At 38.9% G+C, this 20,241-nt stretch overlaps 1 protein-coding gene across 1 annotated transcript in view; it reads right to left on the reverse strand.

Moving 5' to 3' along the window:
* Window positions 1-13,840, reverse strand: part of LOC143854317 (CBL-interacting protein kinase 24-like) — a 61,193-nt gene extending 47,353 nt beyond the window's left edge. Inside the window, 3 exon segments of the mRNA XM_077364203.1 lie at window positions 3,425-3,496; window positions 3,648-3,710; window positions 13,162-13,840. Coding sequence (XP_077220318.1) covers window positions 3,425-3,496; window positions 3,648-3,710; window positions 13,162-13,320 — 294 coding nt within the window. The 5' untranslated portion in view covers window positions 13,321-13,840.
* Window positions 13,841-20,241: the final 6,401 nt, after the last annotated feature.

A 20,241-nucleotide genomic window follows, 5' to 3' on the forward strand; every position in this document is an offset into this window, starting at 1 on the left:
TTGGAAGTCTCCATATTCTCTAGCAAGTCAATCATTTAAGTGTGGGTCCCAATCTTAACGGGGAAAAGTCCAACCTTTTCTTTGTTGAGTGTGTTGTACATACCCAATAGAAATCATTCCTTGCTCAAATATACCATGAGAGATCCACCTTCCTAAAACTCTTAATGTCTCTTCTGTTTGTCAACTTGACTCTATCTTCTTGCACACTTGCTCATGGATCTCCCTTACGTGTCTCCATCACTTCTGCATCATAACCAAGCTTTGCCATAATCTGCAACAGCATAAGATCAAAAGACAATAGGAATTCCTCCCATTGTCTACCTTGGATGGACAATTCCTTGCAGATTGTTTCCGCAAAGAGTTATTGGTTAACCCTACGTAAGGTAGTGCTAGATCTCACTGTCTCATTGGCTGATAACGATGCTTCTGAGAAGATTAAACAGGCTATGATTCACCACCTTGGTCTGCCCGTCTGTTTGAGGATGTGAATTTACCAAGGCTACAAAAGTTGTCCAAAAGTGATTTAGAAACTTTGTGTCCTGTTCTACTGTAATCATCATGGACAACCCATGTAAATTCACCACCTCCATGAAGCAGAGGTTGGCTACATGTGAAGTATACATTGTCTTCTTAAAAGCAACAAAATGGGCCTGTTTAGAAAATCAATCAACAACCATAAATATTGACTCCGCACCTCGTTGAGTCCATGGAAGCCAATACAAAGTACATACTAGAGTCCTCTCGTGGAGCTATTGGGATTGGCAATGGAGAGCATAGCCCCGTATTATGGCTCCTACCCTTACCTACCTAACATATATGACACCTCCCCACAAGTCGAATTATGTCTGTACGCATCTTTGGCCAATAATACTTCTCCGCCACCAAGGCAACCGTATTTCCCCTATCAAAGTATACAACAACCCCTTCCATGTAGCTCGAACATAATACTGTGTCAAAGAACTATTCGGAATGCATAATCTAGTTCCTTTAAAGAGATACCCATCTTGCATCAGATAGTCGTCAGCTACCCCATCTGGACAATGTGCAAAAGTACAATATATGTGTCCTCTATGTATAACTATGACCATGGTTTTAAATTTCGACCGCAATCCGAAATTTCAGGTTTCGGTCAAGAACAAAACCGAAATCGTTTATACCCGAAACGGTAGTTTATTTCGGCCGAAATCCCTAAATTTCATCCGAAATTTAAGGAATTTCACCCAAAAATCTGTCGAAATGTCGTTGTATTTTATCTGAAAAGTTGCATGTTTCCCATATTTTGACGAGACATTAGTGCTATGATTTAGCCGACACTTTGAATTTATTGCGAAAAACGTGCCATGCCATGTCGTGTCCGACACTGTTGGCCTAGGCAAGTACTGGACGCAGATCGGAGGTTGGCCGCGTGTTCCTAGGCCTTGTGCCAGCAATGCCCCCTGGTCTGGACTCTTAATAAAGATAATGGTAGTGCCTTTCCCATCAGCAATTGCTTTTGGGAGAGTTGGTAAACTCCACGATCCTACAAGTGGTAACAGAGCCAGGTCTCAGGTTCGAGTCCCCCCCGGGGTCATTGTTGGGGGAGGGATTGTTGGCCTAGGCGGGTACTGGACCCAGATCGGAGGTTGGCCGCGTGGTCCTAGGCCTTGTGCCAATGCCCCCGGTCTGGACTCTTAATAAAGATAATGGTAGCGCCTTTCCCTTCAGCAATTGCTTTTGGGAGAGTTGGTAAGCGCCACGATCCTACAGACACGACACCCGTCCGTTTCCACACGTGTCGACACTCCGTTGGCCATTTTTAAATGTATTGCTAGAAGTGTTGGACTTAATGTGGGCATGTGGACACGTTTTTGTATTGTGTCAAGTGTGACATTCTATTTTATTATTAAATATTGTCTTTAACTCTTTTATTATAAACTCTTCTTTTAGCTCTTCTTTAACTAATATTTGCTATTATAACTCCTCCCCTACCTAAAACCATAAACAAAATCTCATTCTAATAGTATATTCATTGTATCATATTTGTCTCCCTTTCTCCTTGTACATTAGAGACTGAGAAGAACTCGATTAAATTGTATGTGTTTGTTTTAGATTATAGTTGATTAATTCTAAGATTTATTATTTTATTAAATGATACCATATTTATATTGTTACAAATTATGATAGTAAAATCAATGATTTTATATGTATCATGTATGTTTGTGTCACCATTTCTAGTTTGGGAGAAAGGTTTAGTTGAGTTGAGTTGAGTATGTATGTGTCACCATTTCTAGACTTTTAGATGTTGCCATGTCAAACAACTCGTATCACTGTCGAAACTCGACACAAGAATCGGTATCCACAAATCATGATTATATATACTTCCTATTTTAGTCATGTCCCCGTTTCTAAATTTTGGGAGTTTGCCGTGTCCCACACTCAGTGTCCGTGTCGACACGCGACACTCGTGTCTGTGTTCGTTTCCACAAATCATAGCATTAATGAAATCTCTAACGCTAGACACAATTCTTCAATTTCTTCAATTCAAGTCTTGATATATTCAAATTATTCTTGATCCATGGATCTCCTTCTTCCTCACCATGCTCCAATTCTTCATGCCTTGATCCATGCTTCTATGTTCCATTTTGTCCAACAACAAGAATTCCCAAACATTTAGTATTATAATCACATATTGTGTTTGGAATCATCAGAACATGATTCAAGAAAGTGACCAAGGAAGAACCCTTGGGCTAACACACGTGCGTGCGGAGAGAGAGCATGCAAAGAGAAAAATATAGGCAAGACAACAAGTCAAAGTTACGAATATCAATAAATCATTCAACTAGCTCCTTTGTACTTATTTTCTTCAAAGCAACTCTAAAACAATGTAAGAATATGTTGCCCCCATTTGAAGAAGCATCAATTTTGCAAATTCCCCATACCCAACATGTTTTCTCCATGCTAAATTCGTATGCTAGAGATTGATGTGAAATGCAATTCATAGTCAATAAATCATTCAACTAGCTTCTTTGTACTTGTTTTCTTCAAAGCAACTCTAAAACAATGGTAGAATATGCTGCCCCCATTTGAAGAAGCATCAATTTTGCAAATTCCCCATACCCAACATGTTTTTTCCATTCTAAATTCGTATACTAGAGATGGATGTGAAATGCAATTCATAGTTGCTCTCCATGCAACTTTAGCAACATATTGTAAATCTATAGACCTAACTTTCTGTATAACATCCTCGTAAAGGCTATAATGGTCTACATACTTCAGAACGATATAACCATACTGATTATTAATGGTTTTCCACAAATGCCCAGGTTGTCACATTGTTGTCATGATATTATTGTCAACTCCATACAACAGTTCCAAGTTACTAGGATAAAAAAATACAAGATTATCAATCCTCAAATTTAACAAACTTGTATTTCTAAAGCCTTACTATTTTATCAAATAGTTCTCCACCTGTGACGAACTCTAAAATGATGTATATCTTTGTCCGGCTGGCCAAAACCTGGATCCTACCAAGTAGTTAGTAATGGTATCAAAGAAAACTTTAATAAAAGAGCACGAAAAATCCATATAAATCAACTAAACCATAATAATTTTGATTCTGGATATAAGATTCATATCCAAAAATACATTAAAGCATAGAGAAACCATACCTCATGCAGCCTGACTATGTTTGGATGCCTGACAATCTTCATAATGGAAATTTCTCTCTTAATCTGAAACGCCAAATCATAATTTAAGTGACATAACACGGATAAGTTACAAAGAGAAAAGAATCATGCATCGAGCTTCACTAAACTTGTCATCCCACTAACATTCTGCTTGAACGTGATATTTCTTGAATATGATCAGTACGCATAAGAAAGTATCTGCTTCATAATTGGAGAAGTTCAATATGGAATAGGTCCCATAAATACGATACCACGAGTGTAAAATGCAAGTGTCCCACTGTTATGTGTATTTTCTTATGTAAGCAAGAGGGAATGCCACATCACAAGCACACTTACCCACTAACAAGACACATCACAAGTAACTAACTCCCACTACCCTAAACAAATTAGCCACAACTAATGGCCATTACACTAAAACACATACCCACTACTATGCACTAACTAACCCCACATACAACATAAGAAAATACACATAACACCCACTAATATTCTGCTTGAACATGATTTGATATGAAAGAAAATTCCTGAATATGATCAGTAGGCATAAAGCAAGCATCTTCTTTACAATTGGAGAAGTTAAATATGGAGTATGTTCCTTAAATTTGATACCACAAATGTGTGAAATGTAAGTGCTGGGCTTACTAAAAATAGATATTAATCTACCATAGTGGAAGCAAAAAGTCCCCTATGGATCATAACTTGTTTGTAGTTAATCAATCTCAAAATGGGCATGCATACAATTTATGAGTAATGTTGGTGCCGAGATCCAATCAAGCTGAAGGAAGAACTGGTAGTCCGCTTCTTGCACGTCCTGCCCTCAACGAACAAAATGATGGAGGCCCAGGAGTTCGGACTCGAGGAAGACCCTCCGACGCTCAAGTCAGGATACGGCTCAATTTTGAGAGCTTAGATACTTCCTAGGGGTCCTTTTATAGAGTTAGGGTCCTCGTCATCTTGGGGAGCTTGCCTTTTTTGGAGACTTTCTCATTGAGCGGCTCCCCTATGGAACCAGTTTCCATGTTTATCCGGGAAATTTGGAAAGTTGCCGTGTGGGGCTCGGTTTCGCCCTTTGGCGCTAACATAGTTTCCCATTTGGATAGGATTGCCAATATTGATACTCAAGGAGGAGGTGTGAAAAGACCTTCCTATCCTCGGTTTCTACTTGAGGAATTCAGCCTTCGAGATTGGATCAGTGCCACATGTCGCGCACTCATTGGTGGATGGAATTTACCCCTAACATAATGCCCCCCACTTCCTCGGGCCATTCCGGGCCGAGGAAGTAGCTCTTGTGGCATGTCAGGGTTTTCTCATCCCCGCGCCGCTCTGTTGATCTCAATCAGTGTTCATCGTCGAGTCGTTGGGGTCGGTCTGGTCAAGCTTCGATATATTCAATGGCTTGGGCCAAGCCGACCTAGGACTTGGCGAAAACCTTAATAATGATGGAGAGTTGGCAGCATCCTCGGGTGTCGAAACGTCTCGCCCGTCGCCATAAATGACGAGGCGTTGCGGAGTAATTATGACAACCGTTCCGTGGGCCAACCAGTGCATGCTACGTGGAGAGCGGTGGCCCAAAGCGCAAGGCGACAGGACATTACGCATGCGATAAGGGAGGCGTTGGCTATATAAAGTGGGAGACTCCCCTGTTCCTCCCCATTACTTATGGAACTACTTTTGAAGAAATCAAATCATTTATACCCGGGGAATGGGAAAAGCCAAAATGACTGGAAAGAAGAAAACAACAAACAACTTAAATTAACGGCTCTCTTATTTTCTTCACTCACTGAGAGAACAAATAAACTTAAAAGCAACCGCATATCACCCACAACAGCCATACGGTTTAGTTTCCATAAAGCAAAAAAAAAGAAAAAAACAACTTCCAACTGCTATGAAACTGCATCCAATTATAACCACAAATGATTCACATAGTTTTGTGCCAAAATCTATTGAAAATACCCACTCCTCTTTTCTCTAAGCAATGTTGGATCCCCAAATCAACCCCCCACCCACAATTGAACCTAGCGTCAAGTGTCGACCCATCACCCTCCCTTACACTTGGCATATTTAATTCCGCGGCACCATTTCTTAAATATACTTCTGTTAGTGATTTTGGATTTTCAAAATCATGTGTTTTGCATGTTTTAGTGTTTTGGAAAATTTTTATCAAAAGCGTTTGGGAAAAAGGAAATATTTTCTTGGAAAAATTTGCTTTTACAAAAGGATGTAGAAGTGTAGTTGAAAAGATAGTCCCGTACCGGATGAGAGAAAAGAAAGAGAAGGGCTTATAAAGCACTACACTTTTCTATTACTTGTTTGATTGCACATTGGGTTGAACCCATGGTTGGACCCGCGGGATGGTGCAACGCACCGTTCGCACTCGCGCGCGCGCGGCGTGGGCAATGCGCTATAGGGCGCATAGTGGTGCTTTATTGGCGCTTTTTTTTGGCGAATTTTGCACTTCGCACGTACGCAACGTCGCGAGGAGCGATTGGAGCCTTTAATTTTTCCAGATTTGATCTGCACCGTTGGATCAAGATGAAGGTGGACCGGTCGAATGAAAGGGTCAAATGATTCGTAGGCCCATCAAGCCGAATGGGTTGGGCGGTTGGGTTGGGCTTCGGTTCGGACCTAATGGTCGGCCCAACGGGCCCATAACTCCAACGGTCAAAGAGTGTGATCAAATGGGTTGTGTCCCTTCCCCCAACGGTCATGTGCCAAGGGGGTGCGATCCACACCATAGATGGTTGATCTAATGATGACTGGGTTGGAGAGAGGTTTTACTCAAACCAACAGTCACATCTAGGATCGATCAGGACCGTTCAATATCAATGGGTGCGATCTAACGGTCAGATTTCAAACATTCTGGAAAGGTGCCCTGTAGAGGTGTTTTTCACACTGAAAAGACACCAGGTGGTCTACAAAATGTGCAGAATTCAGTCATTTCAAATAGAAAACGAATTGGCAATTCTGACAGACTTTACACTCTCTTCTACACTCCTACAAAAATCCCCAAGTATTTCTACATACTGTTTTTCTTTTGTTTACTGTTCTAGATACTGTTTTTCTGCAGAAACAGAATCTAGAGATTTCTCTAAGGCTTGAAATTTCGGAAGGGCATTTCGGGTTTGATTCCGCTAGTGCTACGCGTCATCAAACATTAGTAGGGCTTCCCTACTAAGCTTCATTGTATCTTGGAGGGAATTCGCGGATCCCCTTTGCACACTACTAGTGGGGGCGAATCTTGTCTTGAGGAAAGTGATATCACGCCTTGAAGCAACAAGTTTCTGTTTTCTATCATCAACAGTACCCTCAACATATTTTCCAACAATCTTAAGACAAGATTATCTACTGTTGTTTCAATGGCACTTTATTCGGTTCGTCAAATGACCCAAGACTTTGTCAAACTCGAACGTTTCGACAAAGGAAATTTCAAGCGCTGGCAGAAGAAGTTGCACTTCATTTTGACATCACTCAAAGTGGTCCGGGTTCTCACTACTCTAAAGCCGGCAGCAAATGAAAATGAAACTTTGGCGGAGGCTCGTGCAAGGATGAAGTGGGAACAGGATGACTACATTTGCAAAGGGCACATCCTAAATGCTATGTCAGATACACTATTTGACATATATCAAGACATGGGATCAGCAAGTGAAATCTGGAATGCCCTTGAAGCCAAATACTTGGCGGAAGATGCCAGTAGCAAGAAATTCACTGTGAGTCAATTTTTAAATTTTAAAATGGTAGATGATAAGTCTGTTATTGATCAATTATATGAAATACAACATGTAATTAATCAAATTCATTTGCAAGGCATCATTCTTGATGATTCCTTCATTGTCCCTTCAATTATTGACAAACTTCCACCAACTTGGAAAGACTTTAGAAAAAGTCTAAAACACAAAAAAGAGGAAATGTCTATTGAAGACTTGGCTCAATGCCTCAGGATTGAGGAAGAGTCAAGAATCAAAGACAAGAAAGAAAATGAAACTGTATCCTCTAAGATTCATTTGGTGGAAAATGTCAAGAATTCGAACCAACAAGGAAAAGGCAATTGGAAGAGAAACAAACACCCTGAAAAGAAGACTAATAAGAATAAGAAAAGAAAGGGTGCTTGTTTCAACTGTGGCAAACCAGGCCATTACAAGAGTGAGTGCCGACTTCTTAAGGATAAGAAGTCGGGTGCACCAACAGACAAAGAAAAGTTTGTCGCCATGATTTCAGAGGTAAATATGCTTGAAGATGGCAATGATTGGTGGATTGACTCTGGTGCGACGATGCATGTCTGTAAAGACAGGAACCTGTTTTCAACTTATGAAACAGTTGAAGATGGAAGCGTGTTATACATGGAAAATTCGTCGACAGCAGAAGTCAAAGGCAAGGGCAAGGTGGAACTTGAGTTCACATCCGGCAAGCGACTCACTCTAACCGATGTCTACCATGTACCAGAAGTTAGAAAGAACTTAGTGTCTGGAAGCATTCTCGACAAGAATGGCTTCAAACTTGTATTTGAATCTGACAAGTTCATTCTTTCTAAGGGGGGTACTTTTATTGGGAAGGGATATATGTATGAAGGGATGTTCAAACTTAATATCAATAAAGTGAATGTCTTGGCTTATGTTTTGGATTCTTCTTTATCTTTATGGCATAATCGTTTAGGACATGTAAATACTAGGAAAATGAATGATATGGTTAAGTTAACCTTAATTCCTAAATATGAAAATGACTTAGTAGATAGATGTAAAACATGCATGCAAACCAAGATAATCACTAAGTCATTCCCTAAAGTAGATAGAACTTCTAACTTGTTAGATTTAATACATAGTGATGTATGTGACATACATAGTGTTCCCACAAAGGGAGGTAAAAAGTACTTTGTTAGATTTATTGATGATTATTCTAAGTACTGTTATGTTTATCTACTTAGTCATAAAGATGAGGTTTTAGAAAAATTTAAGATTTATAAAACTGAAGTCGAAAATCAATGTATAACAAGCATTAAATGTCTCAGATCAGATAGAGGTGGTGAATATCACTTTCCTCATTTCTGTGAATCAGTGGGCATAGTCCATGAAACTCTGCCCCTTATACACCACAACAAAATGGTGTAGCAGAAAGGAAGAATAGTACACTTACTGAAATGATTAATGCTATGCTTGTTAATTCTGGTTTAAATAAGAATTTTTGGGGTGAAGCCTTACTTACGGCTTGTCACATTTTAAATAGGGTACCTAGTAAGAAATCTAATATAACCCCTTATGAATTGTGGAAGAAAAGAAAACCAAACTTAAGTTACCTTAAAGTTTGGGGTTGTAGATCTATAGTTAAAGTCCCTAAACCTAAGTTAAGGAAATTAGGTGAAAAGGGTATTGAGTGTATCTTTTTGGGATATGCTAGTCACAGTAAGGCCTATAGGTTCTTAGTTATAGAACCTAATGATTTCATAGATGTCAATACCATAATTGAGTCTAGAGATGCCTTTTTCTATGAAAATAGGTTCACTTCAATTCCTAAGGAAATTGAACCTACAACTTCTGTAGATCATCCTTCAAAATCACAAACAGAAGTTGGTGAACCTAGTAAAATAAGAAGAAGTTCAAGAGATAGAAGGGATAGGAGTTTTGGCCCTGACTTTGTAACCTACCTGGTAGAAGGGACAAGAGAAAAACTCCAAGGTTCTGTCTTGTTAAACTTAAGCATAGAAAGTGACCCTCAAACCTATGGAGAAGCCATAAAGTCACAAGATGCTGCTTTTTGAAAAGAAGCAATTAATGACGAAATGGATTCTATCATGGGTAATAAAACTTGGATTTTGGTTGATCTACCACCTGGGTCTAGACCTATAGGATGTAAATGGATCTTCAAAAAGAAGATCAAAGTATATGGGATCATAGAAAAGTTTAAGGCAAGGTTAGTTGCCAAAGGGTTTACTCAAAAATCCGGTATTTATTACTTTGACACTTATGCACCAGTTGCTAGGATTTCTACCATTAGAGTGTTGATTGCCCTTGCTTCCATATACAAACTTCACATTCACCAGATGGATGTTAAAACCGCATTCTTAAATGGTGAACTTGATGAAGAAGTGTATATGGAACAACCTGAGGGATTTATTCTGCCAGGCCAAGAGCATAAAGTATGTAAGCTTATCAAATCTTTGTGTGGGCTTAAGCAAGCCCCTAAACAATGGCATGAAAGATTTGATAAAGTCTTAGTGTCAAATGGTTATAAGATACATGAGTCAGATAAATGTATATACAGTAAATTTAAGGGTGGCAAAGGTGTTGTTATTTGTTTATATGTTGATGACATGTTAATTTTTAGTACCGATATTGAAAGTATTCAAAGTACTAAATCATTTCTTTCTCAAAACTTTGATATGAAAGATATGGGTAAAGCTGATGTGATTTTGGGTATTAGAATAATAAGACAGGATAATGGTCTTATTCTAACACAATCACATTATATTGAGAAAGTTCTCAAAAAATTTAACCATTTTAAATGTTCACCCATTTCAACACCTTTTGACCCAAATATAAAGTTATATCTTAATACTGGCAGGACTATTTCTCAACTAGGGTATGCTAGTGTAATTGGTAGTCTTATGTATGCTATGACTTGTACTAGGCCAGACATAGCATTTGCTATAGGTAAACTTAGTAGGTTTACCAGTAATCCTAGTTTTTCTCATTGGAATGCAGTCTATAGAGTTTTAAAATATTTAAAGAAAACTATAAACTATGGTTTATGTTATAGTGGGTATCCAACTGTAATAGAAGGATACTCTGATGCTAGTTGGATAACTGAGCGTATAGACCATTTTTCAACCAGTGGGTGGATTTTCACCCTTGGTGGGGGAGCAGTCTCCTAGGCATCTAAGAAACAAACATGCATAACAACTTCAACTATGGAAGCAGAGTTTATAGCTCTGGCAGCATGCTGTAAAGAGGCGGAATGACTTCGAAATTTGTTATTGGAAATTCCGTTATGGTCTAAACCAATGCCATCGGTTTATGTCCATTGTGATAGTCAGGCCACACTATCAAGGGCATATAATCATGTTTATAATGGTAAGTCCAGACATATAGGACTTAGACATAGTACTATAAGAGAGTTACTTACTAATGGAGTAGTAACTATTGATTTTGTGAGATCGAGCCAAAACTTGGCTGATCCATTCACTAAAGCTCTTGCAAGAGATCTGGTGTGTAAAACATCATTAGGGATGGGGTTAAAGCCATTAACCAATAGTCACCAATGATGGAACCTCAACTCAACACTTGAATAAACATCAAGTCTTGAGTTCAATGAGTCCAAGTACATCATATGGAGTGATTGCAAGCACTATAATCTGTATTATTTGCCATCCCAAGGTAAAGTGCTTGGTACCTGTAATGTTTAAAAGGAGAAGGCTGAGTATTTAAACTCTTAATAGGCTTATAACATAGTGTTGGAGTGTTTTAGTTACAGGGGCACTCTTGATAAGCCTACCTATGTGAGTGTGGGAGTGGTGCCGCTTCCTATGAGACCTAGCTAGTCTCTAGAGCGCTCATGAAACCAAGATATAGACACAAGGCCAGTACATGTGTCGGTTTTAGAAATTGCCCAAAGGGGTGAAATCTTATGTGTGAGACGTATCCGGTTAACCAAATAGAATAGCTAGTTCAAAGATACGTCTACTATGCAATTCTGGTTAACTTTGATGTGTCCTCACTAAGTGAAGGTTCAAATCGAGAGATACCTTCATTTATGCATAAGATTTCCAAGCCTGATGAGAAAATTTTCTTTGATTTTGAAAATAGTGGGGGATTGTTAGTGATTTTAGATTTTCAAAATCATGTGTTTTGCATGTTTTAGTGTTTTGGAAAATGTTTTATCAAAAGCGTTTGGGAAAAAGAAAATATTTTCTTGGAAAGATTTGCTTTTACAAAAGGATGTAGAAGTGTAGTTGAAAAGATAGTCCCGTACCGGATGAGAGAAAAGAAAGAGAAGGGCTTATAAAGCACTACACTTTTCTATTACTTGTTTGATTGAATATTGGGTTGAACCCATAGTTGGACCCGCGGGACGGTACAATGCACCGTTCGCACACGCGCGCGCGCGGCGTGGGCAATGCGCTATAGGGCGCATAGTGGCGCTTTATTGGCGCTTTTTTTTTGGCGAATTTTGCACTTCGCACGTACGCAACGTCGTGATGAGCAACTGGAGCCTTTAATTTTTCCAGATTTGATCTGCACCGTTGGATCAAGATGAAGGTGGACCGGTCGGATGGATGGGTCAAATGGTTCGTAGGCCCATCAAGCCGAATGGGTTGGGCGGTTGGGTTGGGCTTCGGTTCGGGCCTAATGGTCGGCCCAACGGGCCCATAACTCCAACGGTCAAAGAGTGTGATCAAATGGGTTGTGTCCCTTCCCCCAACGGTCATGTGCCAAGGGGGTGCGATCCACACCATAGATGGTTGATCTAACGATGACTGGGTTGGAGAGAGGTTTTACTCAAACCAACAGTCACATCTAGGATCGATCAGGACCGTTCAATATCAATGGGTGCGATCTAACGGTCAGATTTCAAACATTCTGGAAAGGTGCCCTGTAGAGGTGTTTTTCACACTGAAAAGACACCAGGTGGTCTACAAAATGTGCAGAATTCAGTCATTTCAAATAGAAAACGAATTGGCAATTCTGACAGACTTTACACTCTCTTCTACACTCCTATAAAAATCCCCAAGTATTTCTACATACTGTTTTTCTTTTGTTTACTGTTCTAGATACTGTTTTTCTGCAGAAACAGAATCTAGAGATTTTTCTAAGGCTTGAAATTTTGGAAGGGCATTTCGGGTTTGATTCCGCTAGTGCTACGCGTCATCAAACATTAGTAGGGCTTCCCTACTAGGCTTCATTGTATCTTGGAGGCAATTCAGGGATCCCCTTTGCACACTACTAGTGGGGGCGAATCTTGTCTTAAGGAAAGTGATATCACGCCTTGAAGCAACAAGTTTCTGTTTTCTATCATCAACAGTACCCTCAACATATTTTCCAACAACTTCTTCATCTATAGAGATGCATAAGTTCCTTTTTCTCTCTTTTTTGGTCTAACATAAAACAGTCTTGCTTGATATTTCTGTTCTAAGAAGAGGTATTTTATCCTATAAATGAGTGTCAAGTTATTAGTCACAGAACACAATTTCACATCTGATTACTGTTAAAGGAAGCACATGCAAATCCATCTTGTTTATCAACATGCAATTTAACAAGTGAATGAAGATTTTCAACAGCTTCTTCCCTTTCTGTGGCGCACTTTCCCTATTCCAAACTAAAAAGTGCAAATTTAAGGGGTTAAAATTTCGATGGAATAAAAAACATTCTGTGTCAAAAGGACCAACAATTTAATTGAATCAATCACTGAAATGCAGCATTGACTATAAATAAAAAGAAAGACAATCAGATAATCTCTAATGGTCAAGAAATTGATAAGGCAGAATAAATAAAAGAGAAAGAGAACTTACTTGGTCAACCATTTTGTGCTTGAGTATGGTACTCTTTGCGAGAACTTTCATGGCCACGCTCTCTCCCGTCTCTGTATTCTGCGCGAATTTAACCTTGGCAAAGTTTCCCTCTCCGATCGTTCTTCCCACCTCATATTTCCCCGCCTTTCTCGTCGACATTTTCACTCTATCTCCTCTGGCTCATTTCCTTATAACATTCCGCCTTTTCCGGATTTTCGAATTGAAGATTACCAAAAAGAAAAAGGGAATAGCATTCGACGTGATGTAGAAGGGGAAAAAAATCCCTAGCTCGAGGACAATTGCTTACCAGATTTGAGATAAAATTTGCATTCGAGAGTTGAGAGAAAGGAAAGGATGAAAGAGACGAGACAATTAGCGTCGGGTTGTGAATACAACGGTGTCAGCCTAAAATTTGATTTTTGTATTCTTTAGAATAAAATATTCAGGGGACAGATATCCGTACCAGCAAGATATTGGGACGAATTACTTTGTTTTACAGTCTACCAAGTGCTCTAGTAGAATTGCACGGCCGCAAATGGACCACGGCGGACAGAGACATGTGCAAGGAGGGGCGAGAAAAACACGGCATGCGGATAAAGATTACAAACTAATACGATTTTCTACTACCTCTGGACTATATGTCACAGATATTCAGGGGACAGATATCCGTACCAGCAAGATATTGGGACGAATTACTTTCTTTTACAGTCTACCAAGTGCTTTAGTAGAATTGCACGGCCGCAAATGGACCACGGCGGACAGAGACATGTGCAAGGAGGGGGCAAGAAAAACACGGCATGCGGATAAAGATTACAAACTAATACGATTTTCGACTACCTCTAGACTATATGTCACAGATAGGACCCAATCATAAAAAAGTTAAGGGAAAAAGACCTTATTGCCTTTTCCGACACCATTAGAACAAGATAGCCTCTCTGTACGAAGTTCATTATTTTTTAAACGCCTGCCCACAAGAACTTCTTGCTCTAGGAGCTCGGCCGTCATTTTTTCTGGATTTGTGGCACGAGATTACACCTCCACTATAGCTCGCCTTTATATGAAACCATTCATAGTGTGGGAAAATGTTGGTTCAACTATTTTAATAAACGATGGTTCAATTGGTGGATATAAAGGTTCCAGTGGAAAAAACATCGGCAGTATATTTAATAATATTGTCGTTTCTTATTGGGGCGATCGACTACCTTAATCAACGATGGTTTGATTAGTGGATATAACGATTCGAGTGGTAAAAATGCCGGCAGTATATGTCACGCCCCGAACCAAAATTACGACCAAGCACGTGACAGTGCCGCAAACCCATGAAATCCAATTCACAGGCATGCAAGGCCGTCCAATCAACCACCACCTCTAAGCTGAGCAACTAAAGTCTTTTCCTTAATTTAAGTCAATAATAAATTTGCAAAACAACTTTCCATGAAATAACTATTGGCAGTTGTTCGTATTATTTAAACATAATCAATACCAATCTCTCTCTATCACATCAAATGGAATAAATGTCTTGGACGACAGTCCTATTTGATGACTCCTCACTTGTTCTGGATTCCCATGGTGCGGTCTAAGGTAATCCTTGCAACTGAAATTTGTAAACCACATAATGAGCACAACAGCCCAGCAGATAAACCAGAACCAATCAGCTAATAAGAAAATCAAGCACACATTTATATAATAACAATGCAAATATTATAAATGACATGCTTTTCATGTTTCCAAACAACAATATTTTTATGAAAAATTATTTGGAAAGCAACTTATAAAGCTAGATGTCACTTGAGGTTTTCGAGTTCGTGACTTTGTTTAAATCATTATCCATAGGTTTACCAGTCTTCTCTGGGCCAATGCCACATTTTTTTAGCAAGTACCCAAACGAACGAGGCCACACCACATTGACCAACGTTCACGGGATCGCAGTCCCAAGTGTGAGCAAATATATAATCAGTCTCCTTACCCCGAAATTCATCAGTGGTGGCCTGCGAAATCCATCGTTATGGGAAAGGACAGTAGTCCTCACCCCGAAATCCATCACTAGTGAAATCCATCGTCTTACGGTAAAGGACACAAAAAGTAACCCAGCGAAATCCATCACTAGGGCCCGAGCTATGTTACGGGCTCCATCTTGACCATGGTCTATGTGATCATGTCCAAAGTATAGACCCGCTGATAGGTGATGGTTACCACGTCAGCGAAACACAATCATACTGACGATTCCATACTAAAACTAAGGTAAATTTTTGTTCGAAGATTATAGTTAATTTTGGAAGATCTTTTAGGTCTCGTGGTTCTTTGAACCCTTTACAAGCGTGTCAAGGTATCTTTCAACCTGACCAAAGTGTTATGTCAGGGTTTCTTTAAACCATTTAGATATAACAAGGGTATATTTCTATTCCAAGAAAACTACACATGTTTAACGTACCTGAAAACTATTATTACTCTTACCCTTAACGTGGGTACATGTGCTATGAGAATTTAGTTAGTGTAATAAATAATTTATTATATGCTTACATGGAGGGGCTGGAAATATATTTTCCCATACAATTAATATCTGCATGTATATATTTATGATAGCGAGTTTCTTTTAGTTTACGAGAGGTTATTTTAATATATCTTAGGCATCGTCGTGTATATTAAAATCAACATGATCTAGTGATTGATTTTACTCATGGGTAAATCTTAAAATCAAATAATTGAGTCTTTAGAAAAGCAACCTTCTAAAGACTCAATTTCAATGGAAATTGAGTCTTTAGAAAAGCAACCTTTTAAAACTTGTAGATCCCTATAGGGTAATCATATTGTATTATTGTGATACACTAGTAGGGTAGAATTCACCTACCGCTTTATGAGATGAAACTTTTATTTTGGTTGACCCGATCACGCTCCCTCCTTTCCATCCTTCGACTAATCTCTCTCTCTCTCTCTCTCTCTCTCTCTCTCTCTCTCTCTCTCTCTCTCTCTCTCTCTCTCTCTCTCTCTCTCTCTCTCTCTCTCTCTCTCTCTCTCTCTCTCTCTCTCTCTGTGTGTGTGTGTGAGATACACACACTTTGATTCTTTCACAACAAAGGGTGAGGGGAGGAGAGGTAATCGACCACGTTATATAGGGAAGGGAAGATGGTCGTGTGACTCGCCCTCTCTTTTATGGTTTCACAACTGTACACCTCCCCCATTAAACTCATTCATTCCCCATAACCTCTCTTTTTCTTATTTACTTTCTTTCCCCAATAAATTTTAGCCAATAAGTTCCCTCTTGCCTTCAATTTTATTGATTGAGTTTAAATCAATGGGCTTTAAACAAGTCACCCTACCCAAAACTAATTTTGGCAACTAATACCACATTTTTCTTGTCTCTTCAAATTCATCCAACTCGTCTTGACTCTCCCTGAACTAAGATTTATAATTTCAAAAAACTACCTTAATGCCACAAACTTTTGCTACTGCCTAGTTCACCCTTAACCTAGGAAAGCATTTCATTGGTTGATTAATGGCCAATGAAAAAAATAAACATTTCCATAGAAATTAATGGCTTGGAAATTGAAAGATGGGGCCGGGGATTACATTCTCCCCTCCTTACGAAAATTTCATCCTCAAAATTTACATAATAAATGCTTTCTCTCTCGAAAGATTACTTTACTAAATAGAAACATAAGACATGGTTTCCCTCCTTAACCCAAATCCTTCCTATAAGCCATTATATTGATTTTACCTCAAGTGAGATAGACATTGGCGTAAAAGAGCCAACGCCACCAAATTCTACTGCGCTCTCTGACCAGTTAAACCTTCTCCTTTATTACTTTTTTTTTAAATATCAGTATTTATAATAAATAACATCAATGTAAAATACACTATATCCAAGAAACCCCGCCACCCACTAACTAATCTTATTGTCTCACATCGGCATAACTAACTCACGTGCTAAACCAAGAGTCCCCGATGCACATGAATCCCTTGTGTGGACTCTTATGAGTGCAATTAACCTATGAGCCAACCGGGCATCCCTGGCACACATGAGTCTATCGTCCCCTTTCCTAATTTTCTCCTTGTCTAATTCTACACAACTTTCAAAGTCCCACTTAGGACCTAAAGTCTAAGCTCTGATACCACTTTCTATTTAACGTATCTAGAAACTATTATTACTCTTACCCTTACTGTGGGTACATGTGCTGTGAGAATTTAGTTACTGTAATAAATAATTTATTATATGCTTACATGGAGAGGGTGGAAATATATTTTCCCATACAATTAATATCTGCATGTATATATATTTATGATAGCGAGTTTCCTTTAGTTTACAAGAGGTTATTTTAATATATCTTAGGCATGGTCGTGTATATTAAAATCAACATAATCTAGTGATTGATTTTACTCAAGGGTAAATCTTAAAATCAAATAATTAAACTCAAGCATTTCAATGGAAATTGAGTCTTTAGAAAAGCAACCTTTTAAAACTTGTAGATCCCTATAGGGTAATCATATTGTATTAATGTGATACACTAGTAGGTTAGAATTCACCTACCGCTTAATGAGATGAAACTTTTCGATTGGTTGACCCGATCACTCTCCCTCTGTTCCATCCTTCTACTAATCTCTGTGTGTGTGTGTGTGTGTGTGTGTGTGTGTGTGTGTGTGTGTGTGTGTGTGTGTGTGTGTGTGACACACTCATACACACTTTGATTCTTTCACAACAAAGGGTGAGGGGAGGAGAGGCAATCAACCTAGTTATATAGAGAAAGGAAGATGCTCGTGTGACTCTACCTCTCTTTTATGGTTTCACAACCGTACACCTCCCCCATTAAACTCATTCATTCCCCATAACCTCTCTTTTTCTTATTTACTTACTTTCCCCAATAAATTTGAGCCAATAAGTTCCCTCTTGCCTTCAATTTCATTGATTGATTTTCAATCAATGGGCTTTAAACAAGTCACCCTACCCAAAACTGATTTTGGCAACGAATACCACATTTTCTTGCCTCTTAAGATTCGTCCAACTCATATTGACTCTCCCTAAACTAAGACTTATAATTTCACAAAATTACCTTGATACCACAAACTTTTGCTAATGCCTAGTTCATCCTTAACCTAGGAAAGCATTTCATTGGTTGATTAATGGCCAATGAAAAAAATAAACATTTCCATAGAAATTAATGTCTTGAAAATTGAAGGATGGGGCCGGGGATTACAATATATTTAATAATGTTGCTATTTCTGTCACACCCCAAATCGTACTCCACAGCATAAGACACGACAGTGCCATATACCTGAAAAGAAATCCTCAAAAGCATACAAGGCTACAAAGCAATAACAAAAACCATTCTTGGCATTACACAACTAAGAATATCAAGATCATATATTAACTGAACTAACGTAATCAAATACAAGTCTCAAATCTCCCAATAAATCAAATAAAAATATAAACGTAGTCTTTAACAAATTGTTCCATATGTACTCACCGTCTCGATAAATCCAAAAGATAAACTAAGATCTCTGAGCAAAACTGTCCAAAAACTATGCCCCTCCAACTCCTCGTTCTCCTTACGAGGGTCAAAATCTTAAAAACGTTGTAACTATAGTCAGTTGAAAGCTCAGTACATAATAACAGACTATTCTAAGTGTCAGTCTAAGTATGCAAGGTTCAATAAGGGTCAATAGATATAGTTAGAACTGAAAGCTGAGGTCTCAAACAGAAAGAGTGCATATAGCAATAATCGAAGATGCATGTCAAAACAGAATACTAAACAAAGGTACAATAGAAACTAAACAGTATCAAAACAGTAGTCAAAACCAAGGGGTGTCTAGAATACAAATCCACTTCGGAGTCATCGACCTAGTCCAAAAGACATTGTATTGCTTACACCAACTGTTCAATGTGTTAGAAGTTGTTCCTCAAAGTTCAGATAACTATTGACAGGGCCAGTGTTCCACTCCCACTAACGGGGCCCAGAAGTCCAGTGTACTACCCCCACGATGGGTATCAGAAATCCAGTGTAATATTCCCACGATGGGTATCAGAAATCCATTGTACTACCCCCATGGTGGGTATCAGAAATAACCCAAGCCTCCCCATAAGTGTCCTGAAACAGATGGTGAATCCATAGTCCATAACAAATAATATCCAAAAGTCTAGATAATGAAACAGAAGTCCACAACTGATAGTACCGGAGGTCCATAAGGTACAGAACATCGCTGATTGAAGACTTCCACAAAAGGGTTCAATGGTTCATATTACGAATAAAGTAAGCAAAGAAATGACTGTACAATAAACAAAGAGGTGGCAAGAACAGAAGTTATATGGATCCATAAGATTGCAAAACAGGCATGCTAGATTGGTTGCTGAGATAATGTAAGGACAAGCAAAGGTACACAAATATACTAGTCAATGGTGCAAATGATCGAATCAAATAGGGCTAACAATTGACCCAAAGTAGTACATTATTACGTACCTCAAATGTTCTCTTTGAACTCTTCCGGACTCAAGAAGATTCACCTAATATCACAATCATTCCATTATTATCAATAGGGAACCACAAAATATAAACCAAAATACGAATACCCAATTCCCGGAACCAAATGAGGTCAAACGGGAGAAGAATGATAATCCAAACTAGGATTCCTCTAAGTATTTCAAAATTAACATCATTATATAGTTTTCAAACACTTTTGGAATCATTTTTAACAGAAAGTACGCGTTTTTGGCATATCCGTAGAGTATAAGAGTGTAAAAAATAGACGAGAAACGAAGAAGTTATGAATTTTTTAAGTTTGAGCTGCTAGGAGAAGAACTGCCGTGCTAGGCGTCCGTCTGAATCTTCCCCGTCTCGGGGTTAATTCGGGCAGAACGTCCGCCATTTTGCCAGACACCCAGTTTTTCCCGAAACATGGTTTTTTTAACTGTTTCGGCACAAAAATGGCTCCAACTTGATCGTTTCTCATTGGATTGAGCGCGTTGACCTTGTTGGAAAGCTTAAAGTGAGGAGCTTCCAAAGAGGCTGAAAACCTCGATGGAACCCCATCAGACGGAGATTGGGAGAGAAAGTCAAAGTCTTGGTCAAAATTGCAAATATTCACTTCTAA

This window comes from Tasmannia lanceolata, unplaced genomic scaffold (genome assembly GCF_043159265.1).
Source record: "Tasmannia lanceolata isolate RefF3 unplaced genomic scaffold, GAP_Taslan_0.1 ptg000003l, whole genome shotgun sequence".
NCBI classification, from domain to species: Eukaryota; Viridiplantae; Streptophyta; class Magnoliopsida; order Canellales; family Winteraceae; genus Tasmannia; species Tasmannia lanceolata.